The following is a 19,272-nucleotide window of genomic DNA, read 5'->3' as shown; positions in this document are numbered from 1 at the left end:
TCCATAACAATCTTCCGCCAATCCGACAGGCCTGGGTTTTTTTCTGATATCCAACCCAGCAAGGTATTCTTCCTTGCACAGAACGTAAGAATATTGAAAAGCTTTTTCTTATGCGAGTCTGCAGGAAATACAATGGGTAGGCCCAAAAGGAGCGAAATAGGGTCCTTCTCCACCCATACACCCAAAATCCTCTCCATTGCACCCACCACAGCGCTCCAATATGTTTGAAGCCTGTCACAAGACCAAAGACAATGGGTAAGAGTACCCGTATAGACCTTGCACTTGGGGCATGCTGAAGATACCCCTGGTTTAAATTTTGACAAAAGATCTGGGGCTAAGTGGACCCTGTGGAGAATCTCCAACTGGGTCCTATTGCAAATTGATATCTTCCTTGCATTCTCCCAAATATCCTCCCATGCCTCTGAAACAAATCCTATCTTTCTTAATGGGTCATTATTATTGGTACACCAAATTAAAGTCAAATAGAGTGTGATACTAAATAAAAGCCAAAAGAACTGCAAATGCTGTAAATCAAAAAAAAAGAAATAGCTGGAAAAGCTCAGCAGGTCTGGCAGCATCTGTGAAGAGAAATCAGAGTTAATGTTTTGAGTACAGTGACCCTGTTCTGAGGATGGGTCACTCGATCCTAAATGTTAACTCTGATTTCTCTCCACAGATGCTGCCAGACTTGCTGAGCTTTTCCAGCAATTTTTGCCTTGGTTTCAAACAGAGTGCGCCTGGCAACAAATTAATGACAGTTACTGAGAGGCAGGAACTCAGTAACCTCCTGTCCCCCTCATTTCACCCCATCTCTGTAAGTGAACACATTCACAACCGGAACTTGGGCTCTGAAGCTGAATGACTTCAGAATGAAACAAAACCAAAATTGACCGGTGGGGGGGTGGGGCAAGCTCAGTGCGCACGCGTGACACCGGCCCCGCCTACCTGCGTACCGAACCGGAAGCAGCTGCTGCCGCCGTCTGAGTCGTCACTTCCTCCGTGTTGTCATGGTTCTCGAGGCCTACTGAGCGTTTGTGGAGCCTCCGCCTGGAGTCAAAGGAGCGTTCCCTCTTGATTGATGTTACTCGGGGGTTCGGTGGCAGCGGCGGCAGCAGGAGGAGGAGGAGGAGGTGGAGGTGAGCTCCGAGCCGCCAGTCCCGCTCTCTCGCTTCAGGCCCCGTTATAAACCTCATCCGTCACAGAGGGAGTGCAGCAGCGAGGCTCACTAGGTTTATAACGGTGAGGAGAGATGGGTTTGTCTGGGCCTGGATTCACCAGGGTTCAGAAGGACGGGAGGGGATTTGACAGAAACATGTAAAATTCTAACAGGCTGAGGATAGACTCGGGTCGAGAGTGTGCCGCTGGAAATGCACAGCACATCATCTGAGGAGCAGAATCGGCGTTTCGGGCAAAAAGCCTTCATCAGACTAGGTGCAGGGAAGATGTTTTCTCTGATTGGCGGGGTCTAGTACCAGGAGCCACAGTCCCAGGATACTGAAAAGGTCATTTAGGACTGAGATAAGGAAAAACTTCCTCAACCAAAGATTTGTGGAATACCTTGCCAGAAAACGTTGTAGAGGCCAAGTCACCAAATATGTTTAAGGATCACCGAATAGATAGATTTCCAGAGGCTAAGGGTCATGGCCTTTGGGAAGAGCACAGGTATAAGGTATTGAGCTAGAGAGTAAGCTGTGATCATATTAATCAGTGTTCCCTCAAAGTGAGCACAGTCGCTCCCATGTTCTGCGTATGGTGGTCAGCATGCTGTTAACCTCTGGTTCCAGAAGTCTCTTGTGCGCGTAGATCTAAAAGGCCCACACAACTGGGAAGATAAGTACAGAGAATACTAATGTGATTGGCAGATCAGGTTTGATGGACTTAATGGCCTATTTCTCCTCTTCTCAACGTTCATCTTTTTGCAGAGTCACATTCACAGAGATCTGACTAAAGTTAGAAGAATGACCACCCAGGTAAATAAATATTTGTAAAAGATGTGAAATGATTTGTTTATCATGGATCCTTTTCATTTATTGACAGAATTTATCTTTCTGTTTCCAGTACAGTATCCTATTTAAGCAGGAACATGGTGAGTGTCCCTTCATTATCATTTGGAAGCAAATACCTAAAATTGTGAGAAGTTAGATCCAAATGCTTCAGCTGTGCAGACCTAGATAAAAGCATGTTTTAATTAAAGGGGAAAATCAAATTCTCCACCAACTCATTATTCATATGCAGTGTAAATGATTATGGTTATCACAGTTGTAACAATTGCAAAATTGAATGCATCAGTGTATTTATAGATTATGTTTGCATAGAACGGGAGGTCAAGCATTAGCTTGAAGATTAGTTCCTCTTGAGGAAGAGAAAGTGAGAGAAGTATGTGAAACACTATGTGAAACAGTATGTGAAATGGGCGCCACCTCCAGGAACCCGTGTTTAATTCAACCCTCCAGTATCTGCCTTTGTGGGCTTTGCATGTTCTCCCTCTATGTGGGTTTCCTCTGGGTATTCCAGTTTACTGCCACACTCCAAAGAATAGCAGATTGGGTGGATTGGCTATTATAAATTACCCATATTATTCGGGGATGTGCAGGCAAGGTGGATTTGCCATGGGAAATGCAGGGTTAAAGGGATGGGGTGGATCTGGGTGGGATACTCTTCAGAAGGTCGCTGAGGACTCTACAGGTTGATTGGCCTGCTTCCTCACGCATAGGGATTCTATGATTATGATTCTATGATATATTGCTAGGATGAAAAGCCGGATAGCTAAGTCCTAATGCTACAAACTGAGAGAATTCTATTCATTTCCATATGTGAGTTTACATATTTATGATGGGAGAATGGCACTTCAAAAAAGAAAGCAAGAAGGAGGAGTTTTAAGAATATTATTTAAGATAACCTTGAGGATTAGAAAATGAGATTTTTTGAAATTTTTTTCACTTGGGATGTTGGCATTGCTAGCTGGCCAGCATTCATTGCCCATCCCTAGTTGCCTTTGAGAAGATTGTGGTGAACCTTGAACCACTGCAGTCCACCTTTCACCCGCAATGCCATTAGGGAGAGAATTCCAGGAGTTTGACCCAGCAATGGTGAAGGAACAGCCATATATTTCCAAGTAAGGATGGTGAGTGGCTTGGAGGGGCACTCATAGGTGGTGATGTTCCTGTATGGTACACATTGGTGCTACTGACTCTTTGTGATGGTGGGAGTGAAATGAGAAATAATAATCTGATACCCCTGCTAGTATCTTATCACTGAGAGCACTAGGAGATATTTTCCACTTGAATAGAAATTCTGTCGAGTAGGGTTGTTGAATTCCACATCTTGAGGTCATTGGATCTTATGAATTTATAACTGAAGCAGTTTGTGAATTGATTAAATGTTTGTTACAGGAATCTATGATTTTGTACCAGTCAGTGAAGTCCTTTGAAAGTGTAGGAATTGGCCCGAATCTTTCAATCTGGGTTAGAATCCTTGTTGAAAATGTGTTGCTGGAAAAGCGCAGCAGGTCAGGTAGCATCCAAGGAGCAGGAGAATCGACATTTCGGGCATGAGCCCTTCTTCAGGAATCCTGAAGAAGGGCTCATGCCCGAAACGTCGATTCTCCTGCTCCTTGGATACTGCCTGACCTGTTGTGCTTATCCAGCAACACATTTTCAGCTCTGATCTCCAGCATCTGCAGTCCTCACTTTCTCTTAGAATCCTTGTTTCCAACCCAGCTCAGACAAAAGGTTCCTCTGTTACCTTCCCAGGAATTTTCCAGCTTGACATCCAGTGGGGAGTCCTTCACAACAAACTGTATTCTAGCAAACCGTGCAGCAACATCAGAATGGATTGTTACAGAAACTATGCCCCTTCTTACTGTAGTAGTTGCTGTATTTCAGGAAATGAAATGTTTAGTAGTTCCAAACTCTCTGACAGCTACTCTGAGCAGCTAAGTGGGACAGGGAGTAAGGTGGCATATGGATGGGTGAAGAGATACCATGGCAAGTAGATGCGTGAGGGAATGTGTAGCATGTTTTGGGTATTGATGAGTTTGGGTGTCTGAGTGTTTGATTGGGGATTGTGGGGAAGTCAGTTTTATAGCTAGCTAAACCTTTAGAGTAGGTTTTAATCTCTCTGGCGTTTCCTGGCTAACTCTAAAGATTAGTAAGTTGGAACCACCTGAAGTCAATAACTCAAGAGTTGGTGACTTTTTTTCAAAAGGTTCCAGACCCTAGTTAATTACCTATCAGAAATTTGAATCCCTCACACAACTGTAGTCGACAAGAATTGATTTTCAAGGAGTCCCAGTGCATCTTTCAGATTCCCTCTGGTCTTCAACCACCTGAAGACTGGAAGATCTGGGCCACTGCAATCAATTTGAATCCTAGTTCCCACAAACAGCAATGTTGCGAGTAGCTAATTAGTTTAATGATGTTACTTCGCTTTGACTGAATGTTTGATTGCTCCCACTGACTTTTCTTCTTGCCTGCTTGCTGTTCTTGTTGCCTGTCATTGTCATTGCTGATTGCTTGTTTAGCTCAACTTTTCATTATCTTGTTTCAAACTCTATAACTTTTTCGTTCTGGATGTTAGTTTTTGATTGGTAGCAGTTTTGAACCAATCAAATTGCATCCGTTTCTCATCTTCAAGGTTAAGGAAACTTTACACTTCCAATCAGCTTTGCAATCCTTTCTGCATATTATCTCTATCACTTATTTGTTGAAGTAAAGATCTTCAAATGAGTATTCAACACTTTGCTCCTGGTTCTAATCTCTTGATAGCTCATGAGGATTCTATCTGGTCTGTGGCTTGGGGAAAAAGTGAGAAGGATAGCTCAGAAACCATAGTGACTGGGTCACTGGATGACCTTGTTAAAGTCTGGAAATGGTAAGTGTCTGATATTCCGATTTGTGGATTTTGGAACTTTGTCTTGGTGCAAAAGTCAGCATCCTTAGATCAAAATAGTTTAATGGTTTAACTTTAAAGAACACTGGAGAAATAAGTAGGACTGGTTTGGTACTTTTCCCTTCAATCTAGACATGGGGACAACAGGCCGCAACCCACCAAATCTATGCCAAAACGGTTTGAATTTTTTGTCTTTGTTGATTAGAGACTAATTTAATTTAAATTTGAGTGACTGGGTCAGTTTGTACATGACTGATGACTTGTTTTTTTTTTAGTTTTGAAATCTTACATGCTGCAGGCTTGTGGTGTCACAATTCTTAAAGGTTTTGCTCTGGGATGTCACTTTGAAACTTGTACAAAGGAGTGGAATCAATTTTGATTTCCATTTCCATGACAATCTTTAAAATCTTACCATGTCTCACAGTGGTAAGATATTAAAGGAGAAATTATAATGAGAATTAATTTTATTCAATTCTTTAGTAAATTTGCCTCTTAAACCAGGCCGTGAATGATGCTGAGGCATCGGGTTGGAAGTATAGAAAAGGGCCAGTAGCTAAAAATAAACTAACAAATGATTTTTGTAAATTCAGTATTTTACTGAATGTTTATTCTTGGCTAGAAACATTCTTCAGTTGGGAATTCAGATTCACTTATATATTCTGTAGTAAACTAACGACCTGTTGCATGACCTCACTTGCTGCAATCAGTATTCACCCATACATGTATAAGCTGTAGGCAGTATTGCAATGTCCCTGTAACTCACCAAATGCTAAATGTTATTTGAATTCCATTGATATTACATGAAAGGTGTGTACATAACCTGATTTGTGCATGATCTAATTGAATGGAGCAGAATTGAGGGGCTTAATGGCCTATTCTGTTTGTTTGCACATTTCAACTTGCAATTGCCCTGACTAAATGTTTCAAATTCTGGATCAGTGGTGCTGGAAGAGCACAGCAATTCAGGCAGCATCCGACGAGCAGCAAAATCGACGTTTCGGGCAAAAGCCCTTCATCAGGATTCCTGATGAAGGGCTTTTGCCCGAAACGTCGATTTTGCTGCTCGTCGGATGCTGCCTGAATTGCTGTGCTCTTCCAGCACCACTGATCCAGAATCTGGTTTCCAGCATCTGCAGTCATTGTTTTTACCTAAATGTTTCAAATGCTTGATTGTTAGATGTTGTGTCCTTATGAGTAATACACTGTCTGTTACATGAAACTGATTATGAATAGCAGCAAAATATATTTTCTGGTTGAACTCCAGAGACTTGTAAGCAGCTGGTAACCTTCACAGAGGATAACAGGAGTAGATCGCTTAGCCCCTTGAGCCTATACCTCCATTTAATGACATCATGGCTGATCCATGACCAAAATCAAGTCTCTTAATACCTTTGTTAACGAAAAAAGCCATCAATCTAAGATTAAAAGTTGATAAAGCATCAATTGTCATTTGAGAAAGAGAATTCTGTGAAAAATTACTTTCTGATTTCCCTCCTAAAATATTTGCCTGCACAATTTTAAAACAATCCTTCCCAGTGCTAGCGGAAACACTTTCTCTCTCTGTCACATCAATATTTTAAACCTTTATCCAGTCATCACAAAAACAGCAGTAACCTTTTGCCCTTGTGATTACCTTGTTTTCCTAAATATAAATTTGAGCATGTGATATTAGAAACTTGTATTAGTCAGTCGAGTAATGGGTTTTGTAGTGTAGGCTGATGATCGAACTGTTGTGGACTTTGGTTGGGAGTGGCATGCAGGAGATCAGCTCTGTTTTTCGATTTTTGCTTCAGTTTCATGTATCTTTTCTGTTCCAGGGTGGATGAGAAGCTGGAACTGCAATGGACTCTAGAGGGTCATCAACTAGGTGTTGTGTCAGTTGACATTAATCACACTGGCACCACTGCAGCTTCCAGTTCTCTGGATGCACATATCCGCCTTTGGGATTTAGAATCAGGCAAACAGATTAAGTCTTTGGATGCTGGACCAGGTAATATTGTTTTCAATAAATTACTGCTACTTGATTACATTTGTGACTGTAACTTATATAATTAACAAATATTGGTTGAATTCTAATGATTGTGCATTCACATGTTATTCTCAACAATTTGAATCAAGTAGCTCTTGATATTGCTGTCAATGCTGAATCTTGCGGTTTGTTCCATGCATCTGGACATGATGAACTTTGTGTAGTCATTTCAAATGCCATCTCCAGCCAGTAGAGATCAGCTCCCATCTAACATAAGATGTTACTGTATCCTGGTGGATACTTGACAGATTACTTGATGTTATTCTGCAAAATATTCCTGATTTGAAGAGATGAGAAAGATTAAATTCAAACAAATTAATTCAGAAGCTGTTTTATATTCTCAAGTCTTCAAATTCAGGAAATTTCAGGGAGGTGGAGGGATGAAATGAAGGATTCAAGATCGAAGATCAAATAGTGATAAACATAGCCAAGAAAACGGATCAATTGTTTAAAATCTCATTGAACAGCCCACTCTAGTCACAAGAATCTACAGGTTTGAGGAGGAATCTGAAGTTGATTCAGTTTTCTGAGAGTTAATCTGCAGAGTAAAAGACATAGAGATCCACAGCACAGAAAAGGATCCTTAGACTCATTGCGATTCCATTCTGATTCCAATTTCTTGTATGCCTTGGCATTGCAAGTACACATCTAAATATGTCTTAAATGTTCAAAGGATTTCTGCAGGTACCACCCTGATGAGTTCCAGATTCCCCACACATCCTCGAAAGCTTCTGCCCTTTACCTTATATCTGAGCCTCCTGACCATTGATCTCTCCATCAAGTTTCTTCCTGTCAACTCATCTATGCTCCTCATAATTTTATAAATCTCAATCATGTCCCCCATCAATCTCCTCTGCTCTTAGGAAAGCAACTTCAGTTTAAATGCGTGTTTTGAGTTTGGGTGCCATGTGTTAGATTTAAATTGTAAATTAGGAAATAATTCACACAGTTTGTCTATCTGAACCTTCATATCAGTGTACAATCTGATAGTGATGGGCAGTGTTAAAACTCCATTCTCAGTGAAATGTGAGGTTAATGAATTGCTAGTTTATTATAACATTTACAGTTCAGTTGTGTGACAGAGGCTTTAGGTCCGTAACTGCAATTTATTTTCCATGATTGTCTTAATTCTCTGGCTGTTATAGAGTCATGGAGATGTACAGCATGGAAACAGACCTTTTGGTCCAACAAACCTGTCCATGCCGGCCAGATATCCCAATCCAATCTAGTCCCATCTGCTAGCACCCGGCCCATATCCCTCCAAACCCTCCTTATTCATATACCCATCCAAATGCCTTTTAAATGTTGCAATTGTACCTGCCTCCACCACTTTCTCTGGCAGCTCATTCCATACATGTACCACCCTCTGGTGAAAAAGTTATAGCTCAAACCTGGCAACATCCTTGTAAATCTTTTCTGAACCCTTTCAAGTTTCACAACATCTTTCCGATAGGAAGGAGACCAGTTTCTGTTCTTGTTTATTTTTTTCTTTGCCTCACTGACTTGTTATCTGCTCCTGACTTGTGAAACTCTTTCATGTTTTCAAGTTTGTTCAAACTGTGTACTGGACGGGGAATGTAGCAGCTTCAAATCAAATTAGATTCTCTAGTTTACTTGGCATTGATTTTTTTTTTCTTCCACAGCTTTGTGTTAAAATAACCAACACTGGTTTTAATGAAGTACTTTGTTTTCATTCAGTTGACGCCTGGTCCGTGGCCTTCTCTCCAGACGGCAAGTTTTTAGCAACAGGGAGTCATTTGGGGAAAGTTAATATCTTTGGTGTTGAAAGTGGCAAGAAGGAATCTTCCTTGGATACAAGAGGGAAATTCATCCTCAGTATTGCATATGTAAGACAAACCACAAGACTAATTTTATTTAGTTTATGTGCTATCTTGAATCTCGGTAAAGAATTTCCTTTCTAATTCAACTGAATATTCTCTCTGATCCATCTCCAGCAGTTTTCTCCTGCAAGTAGACCAGATTTCCCCCTACATTCAGGACTTTATTTTTACTGCATTTGCATATTAGCTGGGAACACGATCAGGGGCCATTATACTGTGAGCCTGATGTTATATACACAGTTTATGATCTCAGTGCCTCCCTACCTTGGTAATTTATTCCTTCAGCCAAACAATGCTCTGAAATACTCCTCCAATTCTGGTCTTGTATTCTGTATAAGTTTCCTTACTGTCCATTAATGGCCTTCATCTGCCTCGATCTGAGTGACTCGAAGCCAAATTCTGTTTGATACCTCTGCAATGAAGTGTTAAAGGCAATATATAAGTGCAGGTTGGTGCATGGCTTAATCTTGTGCTTGTAACCACATAGACTGCAAAATTGTGGCAGCCATGCTGATTATAATGGAAAGAGACTTGATAAGTATCTGACTGTTTCATGTTACAGTCAGTAAATGAGCTCAGAGTAACAGTAGTTTTAAATCTTGTCTGCTTTCTTTTGACATGCTCAAACTGAACAACCAATAGCAATTAGAGGCGAACCTATTTACCATGAACAAGAAAAATGTGTAAGCTCTTGTCTGATAGCCAGATGGGAAGTTACCTACCTGACCTTAACCATGTTTGGAGGTGGGAAATGTTACATACCAGAAAAGGATTATTAAACACAATTGCAGCATGTCAGTTCTCACACAATGGGCTGAATGACCCATGCCACTGATTTATTATGCCCTTAAATGTTGCTCTCTGGTGAAGTCTTTTATTGAGTGGAGTTGAATAGAATTAACTAGTTTCAGTGAAAAGTAAGCTGTTTGCTCTTTAACAATATCTGTGTTTTATGACTAGTTCTGTGTTGCTCAGTGCAGAATGTGAGAGCATCATGGGAAAATTCTTTTATGGCATATGCAGTATGTTGATTCATGTTATAAAAGATGAATCTTGTGGTCACTGCAGAGTCCCGATGGGAAGTACCTCGCCAGCGGTGCTATAGACGGTATCATCAACATATTTGATATTGCAACTGGAAAGCTTCTGCATACGCTAGAAGGTAAAAATGCTGGGGTTCTGCATGAGCGATAAGTGGAAACCAATTCTGACACAATGTGTAATCCCAAATTGTCTGGCTGATGTGACTCTAGTGGCACTCAAGAAGCTCGGTACCATCCAGGAAAAAACAACTCGACTTGCAGTAGGTCAGCATATGGTGTGATTGAGGAAAAGGTCAACATTAAGTCAAGTCAGTCGAATCGGAAGAACAGGCAGGGCCATGTTAATGAACATAGCCAGATGGTGGTCTCAAATGTATTTGTTTTAAAGCAAGGAGTATAACAGGTACGGCATATCAGCTTCGAGCCTGGATTAGGAGATGGAACTATGATGATGTAGTCATTAAAGGAATTTGGTTGAGACAAGGGCAGGACTGGCAACTCAGTGTTCCAGGATTTAGATATTTAGATAGCGAGGAGTGTATGGAGGTGGGGGGAAGTTGCATTACTGATTAAGGAGAATGTCAGAGAGGATATCTGGGAGAGCTCATCCAGCAAGGCTGTATGGTCTGGGCTCAGGGATATAAAGGTGCAATCACTATAATTTGGCTATGCTTTGGGTCTCCTAATAGCCAGTGGGAGATGGAGGAACGTAAGCAGATCTTAGAAAGATGTAGAAAAACAACAAAGTTGTTGTCATGGGTGATTTTAATTTCTTAAAGATTGACTGGGACTCCCTTATTGTCAGGTGTTTAGATGGGACTGAATTTGTTAGGTGCATCCAGGAGGGTTTCTTGAAACAATATGTATGTAGTCAAACTAAGGAATAGGCTGTACTATACCTTATATTGGGGAATGAGACTGGTCAGGTGATCAAAGTTTCATTGGGGAAACATTTTGGGATCAGTGGTCATAATTCAGTCATTTTTAAGATAGTAATGAGTAGAGTAAGAATGGTCCTTGGGTGAAGGTTAAATACAACAGTATTAGGCAGGAACTGGAGTAATTAGATTGGGGGCAACAGTTAAAGGGCAAGTCCACATCTAACATATGGGAACCTTTTAAATGCCAATTGATCAGATTTCAGAACCAGCATCTTCCTGTGAGGTTGAAAGATAAGGATGGAATGATTCGGGAACCTTGGATGAAAAGAGATATTGGAAGTTTAGTCAAAAAGAAAAAGGAAGCATATATGTAACATTTAGGAAACTGAAATCAACCAAGCCTCTTGACGAATATAAAGGGAACAGAAAATAACTCAAACAAGGAGTTACAATGCCTACCTTGGCAAGTACGATTAAGGATAGTCTCAAGACGTTTAATATGTACATTAGGAGCAAGAGAGTAGCTCAGGCAAGGGGAGATCCACTCAAGAACAACGAGGGATTTGTGTGTAGAGCCAGAGGAAGTAGGTGAGGTCATTAATGATTACTTCTCATTGGTATTCGCGAATGAGAAAGGCATGGATGATAAGATTAAGGAGAGGTATGTTGATATTCTCGGGCATGTCAATGCAAGTCTCCAGGCCCTGATGGATTCTGTCCCAAGATACTGAGGAAGGCAAGGGAGAGGATTGCTGGGGCCTTGACAGAGATCTTTGCATCCATTTTAGCCAGAGGTAAGGTACTAGAAGACTGGAGAATAGACGATGTTGCTTCTTTGTTCAAGAATGGCAACAGCATGATCCAGGAAATTATTGGCCAGTGAGCCTTACAAGATTAGTAGGGAAATTATTGGAGAAGATTCTTAAGAACACACTTTACTCGCATTTGGAAAATAATAGACTTATTAGGGATAATCATTGTTACATTATACAGGAGAGGTCTTTTCTCATAAATTTGATTGCGGTTTTTGAGGAAGTGATGAAGATGATTGAGAGTGGGACAGTGGATGTTGTGGATGTTCACTAAAGCATTTGACATGGTCAAGTAGGCTGATTCCTTTATCACATTCCTGATGAAGAGCTTCTGCTTGAAAAGTCAACTCTCCTGCTCCTCAGATGAGCCTGAGCGGCTGTGCTTTTCCAGCATTGTAGTTTTTGACTCTGATCTCCAGCACCTGTAGTCCTCACTTTCTCCTAGGCTGATAAACTACATTAAACTACATGGGATCCACAGTGCTTTGGTAAGTTGGATATAAAATTGGCTTGGTCATAGAAGATAAAAGGTAGCTGTGGAGGGGTGTTTTTTGACTGGAGGTTTGTGGCCAGTGGTGTTCTCCAGGGATCAGTGCTGGGACCTATGTAGTGTTTGATAAGAATTATTTGGATGAAAGTGTGAGTAGTCTGATTACTAAATTTGAAAACAACGCAAAAATTAGTGGAGTTGTGTAAGTGAGGAAGGTTAAAACAATGACTGCAGATGCTGGAAACAAGATTCTGGATCAATGGTGAATCAGTTCAGGCAGCATCCGAGGACCTTCAGCAAAATTGACGTTTCGGGCAAAAGCCAGAATCCAAGTGAGAAAGGTTGTCAAAGCATGTAGCAGGACATAGATCAGTTGGAAAACTGGGTGACGAAATGGCAGATGGACATTAACCCATACAAGTGTGAGGTGATGCATTTTGGGAGCTCAAATGTAAAAGGAATGTATACAGAAAAGTGTACTCTGGCAGATTGAAATGATAGTTACCTGGTCCAGGTGATCGAAGAAGGTGTGTACACGTTGGAAATATCAAATACTAGGGGACACCAGTTTTAAGGTAAGAGGAGAAAAGTTTAAAGGAATAGTACAAGGATAGATTTTTATACAGAGGATAGTAGGTGTCAGGAATGCATTGCCTGGGAAGGTGATAGAAGCAGATATGATAACAGTGTTTAAGAAGCATTCAGACAGGTATATGAGCAGACAGGTAATACAGGGACACAGACATGTGTAGGCAGATGGGATTGGCATCATGGTCGACACAAACATGGTGGACCTGTGGACTTGTTCCTGTACTATGTTCCTGTATTGGAGCCCACAAACTGTAAGCGATTAAGGCATGGCACGATGGCTTAGCGATTAGCAGCGCTGCCTCACAACACACACGGATCTGGGTTTGATTCCAGTCTTGAACAACTATGGAGTTTGCACATTCTCTTCAACATGGGTTTCCACTGGATGATCTGCTTTCCTCCCACAGTCCAGAGATGTGCAGGTTAGGTGGATTGGCCATGCCAAATTGCCCGTAGTGTGCAAGGACCTGTAGGCTAAATGGATTCGCTATGGGAAATGCAGGGTTACAGGGTTCGGAGGGGAAGGGGTGTACTTCGTGTCTTGCGATGCTGTTTGGAGGTCAGTGTGGATTCGATGGGCTGATTTCCACTGTAGGGATTTTATGATTCAAGAAGGCAGCTCACCACCACCTTCTCAGGGGAAATTAGGGATGAGCAACAGCCAGGGATGCCTGCACATACCAAGAATAAAACATTTCTTAGCTATGGCATGAAATTGGGTGAACAGAAAAGTGTGGATTCAGGCTTGTAATCCTTCATGTGGTTATTTTCTATGGAAGGTGAGAGGCCATTAAGCACCAGCAATCAGTGTTGCATTGACTGGGCCGGGTGGGGGGTCAGTGGTCTTTAAGGAGTTTGCGGCTTGTTATGTGCTGTCAGTGACAAAGGAATGATACTTGTTGCATAAAATAAACTTTACTGAACAATCAAGTGACATCTCCAACAAGAATTTCACCTCTATTGCTGTGTAGTGTCTGAGTGTGGGGTCTTGAGGTTGTCCAAGCAACCAATCACTTTTTAAAGAATTCTAAGCGGTATCAAGCAGAAAATCAATGATCACTAATGGAAGATCATTTAATTTTTTTTTACACACGTTAAAGATGGGATATCTATGAGGGATGAGGCTAAAGTATTGCAACAAACCCACGACTCGCACAGTTACCTCGACAATACATGCTTAAACCCCACTCCCTGCAACGATTCTGTCCCATTCTTCCAATTCCTCCACCTCCATTGCATCTGTTCTGATAGTGCTAACATCGAAAGAGGGGTCTTCCAAATGTCTACCACTTTCCTCAACTGTGTGTTCCTGTGATTGACAGGGACCTTAGGCATGTCCAATCCAACTCCCTCACTTCATCCCTCATCCCCTCTGTTCCCTTGCACAACACCAATAGCACCCCCCTTGTCCTCACCCACAACCATCCACATCCAAAAGTCCATGCGCCACCATTTCTATCATGTCCAGTGAGATGCTACCATCACACGTTCTCTTCTCCTCCCCTCCCTTGTCAGCATTTCACAGGAACTGTTCCCTCTGGGGCAGCTTTGTCCATTCTTCCTCCATTCCCAACATCTCCCCACAACCCATGACACCTTCCAATGTAATCACATAAGGTGTAACACCTGCCCGTTTACTTCCTCTCTCCTCACTACCTAAGACACACTTTCCAGGTGAAGCAACAATTTACTTGCTTTTCACTCCGTCTAGTCTAGTCTGGTGTATTCACTACTCATGATAGGGTCTCCTCTACACTACAGAGACAAAGCTTGGACAAGGTGACTGCTTTGTAGCATACCTACATTCTGTTCACAAAAATGACCCTGCGCTTCAGTGTGCCTGCCACTTCAACCCACAGTTCCCTGCTCATCATCTCTGTCTTGGGCTTGCTACAGTGCTCCAGCGAAGCTGGAAGAACAACACTTCATTTTTCACTTGGGAACGCTGCAATCTTCTGGACTCTATCAAGTTCAATAATTTTGCAGCCTGATCACTTACACCCATATTCATACTGAAAATGTGTTGCTGGAAAAGCGCAGCAGGTCAGGCAGCATCCAAGGAGCAGGAGAATCGACGTTTCGGGCATGAGCCCTTCTTCAGGAAGCCCTTCTTTCGGGCTCATACCTGAAACGTCGATTCTCCTGCTCCTTGGATGCTGCCTGACCTGCTGCGGTTTTCCAGCAATACATTTTCAGCTCTGATCTCCAGCATCTGCAGTCCTCACTTTCTCCTCGAAGATTTTAACCTACTGCGAATCCTCTTGCAAGGATGCCTTTCTTGAAGAAGCTCTCTTCCTCCTACCTTTTATCTTAGCCTGCTTGGCACACTTTCCTCATTCCTGAAGAAGGGCTCATGCCTGCAACGTCGATTCTCCTGCTCCTTGGATGCTGCCTGACCTGCTGCGCTTTTCCAGCAACTCATTTTCAGCTCTGATCTCCAGCATCTGCAGTCCTCACTTTCTCCACCCATGTTCTTACCCCAACCCGTACATCTAGGCTTTGCTATCACATTGGCTGCTAGTACAAATAACCCATTGTCAGCTACTAATCCCCATTAGCAGCTACTGCTATGTCTGCCCCACTGCTTTTCTCTTTCCCTCCCTATCTGGACTCCATTCCACCTACCATTTACTCCTTCCCCTACCCTTCTCTAGCATATATGCTAACCTTTTTCTAATTACAATCAGTTCTGAAGAAGGATCACCAGCCCTGAAATGTGAACTCTGATTTCTGTCCACGGATGCTGCCAGATCTGCTGAGTTTTCCAGCAATTTCTGATTTCCAGGATCTGCAGTTCTTTGGCTTTTTTTTTGTTTCATGTTTGTCAATTGGGTTGGCTTTCATAATCTTTATCAGCTGATGACTGTGAAGGCTCTTGTCAAGTTGTTTAATCTACAGTAGCCTTCTGGAGGCTCTTTTCAAACATCATCTATTGGTACATTTCATTATTCACCTGGAAGATCTTGGGTCAACTGCAGCCCAGATAGCTGTGTCTCATTCTTTTCTTTTCTTTTAAGTGTACTACCTTATGTTAGTCTGTCTCTTCGTTGTAGAATGTATGGATCAATAAGAAACTGTATTCCTGTAAATCTTTGCATTCTAATACAACAGGATAGCTACTAATCTGAGGCAGCTCAGTGGTTAGCACTGCTGCCTCACAGCACCAGGGTTTGATTCCGGCCTCAGGCAACTGTCTGTTTGGAGTTTAGACATTCTCCCAGTGTCTGCATGGGTTTCCTGTGGATGCTCCGGTTTCCCCCACAATCCAGAGATGTGCAGGTTAGGGTGAATTAGCCATGCTAAATTGCCCACAGTGTTCAGGGATGTGTAGGTTAGGTGCATTAGTTATTGTAAATGTGGAGTAATAGGGTAGGGGAATGGGTCTGGGTGGGATACTCTTCAGAGGGTTGGTGTGGACTTTTTGGGCCGAAGGGCCTGTTTCCACACTGTAGGGATTCTTAACATTTTCTAATATAAAACTCCAAACTCCCTGTCCATCATTACATGTAATTCTGCGATCGGGCAACAATTTCTAAATAGTCCTGCCTGTGCTAGGTGCACTGACAACCAATTTAAAATTGTTAATTCTTGTTTACAGTGGTTCTCCACAGGAGAAAGTGAGGACTGCAGATGCTGGAGATCAGAGCTGAAAATGTGTTGCTGGAAAAGCGCAGCAGGTCAGGCAGCATCCAAGGAGCAGGAGAATCGACGTTTCAGGCATGAGCCCGAAAGAAGGGCTTATGCCCGAAACGTCGATTCTCCTGCTCCTTGGATGCTGCCTGACCTGCTGCGCTTTTCCAGCAACAAATTTTCAGCAACATTATTTACCCAGTCCACCTGCATATTGAAGTCTCCCATGATCACCGTGACCTTGCCTTTCTGACATGCCTTCTCTATTTCCTGGTACATGTTGCGCCCCTATTCTCCTGCTCCTTGGATGCTGCCTCACCTGCTGCGCTTTTCCAGCAACACATTTTCAGCAGTGGTTCTCCACATACTGCAAACTGCATCTATTAAAAAAACAACCTGACCTTTGCAGACATGCACTGACTGTTCCTGTATAAACTAAACAAGATAGATGACAGCCATCCCCTGTTTCATTTCTCAGGGTAATGTCTTGACCAATCAGGTATAAATCTAAACAGGGGTGGGAATTAATATTGGTCATCATCTGACACGTGTATTCTCCATGGTGCTGGCCAATCAGTATCTCGTTATTTAAAAAACATTGATCCTTTTCACATTGGTATTTTTGTAAATTGTTCTGATTTTAAAAAAAACTTTGGTAAGATGTCTTTTGTCAGCAATCTTTTAAAAATAGTTTGTTTTTTACTTTTAGGTCATGCCAAGCCAATTCGATCTCTGACTTTCTCTCCGGATTCTCAACTTCTAATTACAGCCTCGGATGATGGCTACATCAAGATTTATGATGTGTAAGAAATTTTATTATACCCACTTCATTTATTTGTATTAGATGATGTTCTGGTAATTCCAATACATGGTGTGGGTGCAGTTAATACAACTCCTAAATCTGATCATTCCTACAGCCAACATGCCAGTCTTGCGGGTACACTAAGTGGTCATGGATCTTGGGTACTGAGTGTCGCTTTCTGCCCAGATGACACACATTTTGTATCAAGGTAATGGTGGAATGAGTGCTTTAAATTTTGAAATACTCTTTCAAACTCTCAGACTTGAAATTATGTGATGCGTCATTAACATACAAAGACTTGAGAGTTTCTTTAAGACTCTCTCTGCCATTTCAATGGGGACATTCACTAGTTTAAATTAATGGGTTGGGGAATTTCAGACTAGCTTTATTTGTGCACTAGTGTCCAATATTGCGGCTTTGCAGCCTGAGTGTCCTATTGAATTCCAAAACTAAGGTTTCTAAGGCTATTCAGTTGGTCTCTAACCCTATCAATAGAACAACTTGTGATCGGTGCACCTTGTTTTTAATCTGAGAGTAGCAATAATAATTTCAGAACCTTTTGTCAACAGTTTCTCTGTCACATAGTATCTGACTGCCCTCAGCCTTCACTCCTTGCTCGTGGACTTTGGTCAGAGCAGAGGCGCAGGCACTGTGGGGTCAGGAATTGAAGGAGCATGGTGAGGCTTGAGAGGGGGGGAATGAAACATTGGGGCCTGCTTGGTGCACATTTGTTTTTTCATCGTATCTGTGCTGTATTTCCTACCGGTTTGAGGTGATTTCTGATCAAATTGATTTAGTTGAAAGATAAATGTGGGAAAATGTACAGCTATATTTTCTTTTACATTCACTGTGTAATCAAGGTGCTGATTTGTGAAATCGTCGAATTCCTACAGTGTGGAAAAAGGCCACTCCAACCACTGAATCCACACCGACTGTCAGAAGAGCATGTCTCCTACACCTACCTTATAATCCACATTTACCATGGCTAACCCACCTACGCTACACATCTCTGGACACTATGGGAATGTTAGCATCCCCATATGGGAATGTTAGCAAACCCACACAGACATGGAGAGAATGTACAAACTCCACACAGTCACCAAAATGGCTACCAAAGTGCCACCATGCTGCCTATGGGATTACTTTTTTTATTTGCTTTTTTTTGACTGTGGGCCAGCCAGCACAGAGTCAGTCCACTAAACTGAGGAGACTCTAAATCTCCTGCCTATGGCATTATAGAGTAACGGAGGCCTTTCAACCCATTGTGCTATGCTGGCTGTCTAGTTCTTCTAATTAGCCTGACACTTCTGCTCCCATAACCCTGTGAATGATTCACCAATTTGAGTCAGAGGTGTATGGCTTACTCCTGTTCCTAGTCAGATTGTTTGTAACCAGTTGCATGTTTTCTGCAACAGCTCTTCTGACAAAAGCGTAAAGGTTTGGGATGTTGCCTCAAGAAGTTGCGTGCACACCTTCTTCGATCACCTGGACCAGGTAACTATCCTTCCAATCTGCCAATGTACAGTTTGGAATTCTCAGCAGTAAATATTGTAGTTCTGTCTCTTTGATCTTAAAAATGCTTCATTACATAGACATTTTAAGTAAAACCATGTTGCTTTCTCAACAGGTCTGGGGTGCAAAGTACAATGGGAATGGATCAAAAATTGTCTCCGTTGCAGATGATCGTGAGATCCATATTTATGATTGTCCAATCTGAAGTTTGCTTGCACTACGTAAAGTTGCACCCTCAGGGTGGTGCAAGAGTGCACAAGCTCAGAGTGGTGCCTATGTGGGAATGGGTGAAAGCCAATAAGCTGCTTTTTATAATGACTGAAATATTATGGAACCAAAAGGAGGGATCATGGAGTCCTGTTTGAACCAGATCAACAGTTCCAGGTTTTGTTTTAATTTGATATATATGGCTTTTCCCACAAAAGGAACTTTTATTGTATTTCTGTCGATGTTGTATCCCATTAAGGCTTAATTTTTGTTCTTATTCATGAGGTTGCCTGAATAAACCATGTTTTATAAATGTGGTGTACTGTGATTAATGCAGCCAAAACCCTGCACTGATGGGAACAATAGCTTATGAACTGTTTAGACCGAGGCTTCCCAAAGTGGGGTCAGGATCTCGAGTGGAGCCGTGAGCTCCAAAGCAGCGATGGCTGACTGCGCTACTCACCTCATGCCTCACATAGGTCTTCTCCTCTCACTTTCACAGGTAACCGAGGGATTGTGACCACTTTCAAACCTTGAAATGAGG

The 19,272-nt window shown here is 42.0% G+C and overlaps 1 protein-coding gene across 2 annotated transcripts; it reads left to right on the top strand.

Moving 5' to 3' along the window:
* Positions 1-969: 969 nt before the first annotated feature.
* On the top strand, positions 970-19,041 carry wdr61 (WD repeat domain 61). Of its 2 annotated transcripts, none has more exons than XM_043680156.1 (11): positions 970-1,130; positions 1,923-1,970; positions 2,059-2,086; positions 4,767-4,872; positions 6,708-6,880; positions 8,618-8,766; positions 9,829-9,922; positions 16,917-17,010; positions 17,125-17,217; positions 18,425-18,503; positions 18,637-19,041. In XM_043680156.1, the coding sequence occupies exons 2-11, from the start codon at positions 1,959-1,961 to the stop codon at positions 18,724-18,726; spliced, it is 918 nt and encodes a 305-aa protein (XP_043536091.1). In that variant the 5' UTR covers positions 970-1,130; positions 1,923-1,958; the 3' UTR covers positions 18,727-19,041. The 2 variants fall into 2 exon arrangements, with proteins under 2 accessions (XP_043536091.1, XP_043536090.1); XM_043680155.1 differs by having other exon boundaries at positions 970-1,239.
* Positions 19,042-19,272: the final 231 nt, after the last annotated feature.

The sequence above is a fragment of the Chiloscyllium plagiosum genome, chromosome 40 (assembly GCF_004010195.1).
Source record: "Chiloscyllium plagiosum isolate BGI_BamShark_2017 chromosome 40, ASM401019v2, whole genome shotgun sequence".
Lineage (NCBI taxonomy): Eukaryota > Metazoa > Chordata > Chondrichthyes > Orectolobiformes > Hemiscylliidae > Chiloscyllium > Chiloscyllium plagiosum.
Note: the sequence above shows the minus strand (reverse complement) of the source record. Positions and strands in the feature narration are given on the sequence as shown.

Excerpts from the sequence above, each read along its gene's own strand:
- wdr61 (XM_043680156.1), top strand. Across the intron at positions 17,011-17,124 it reads TACATCAAGATTTATGATGT|CCAACATGCCAGTCTTGCGG; the intron begins GTAAGAAATTTT and ends TCATTCCTACAG. Across the intron at positions 18,504-18,636 it reads TCTTCGATCACCTGGACCAG|GTCTGGGGTGCAAAGTACAA; the intron begins GTAACTATCCTT and ends CTTTCTCAACAG.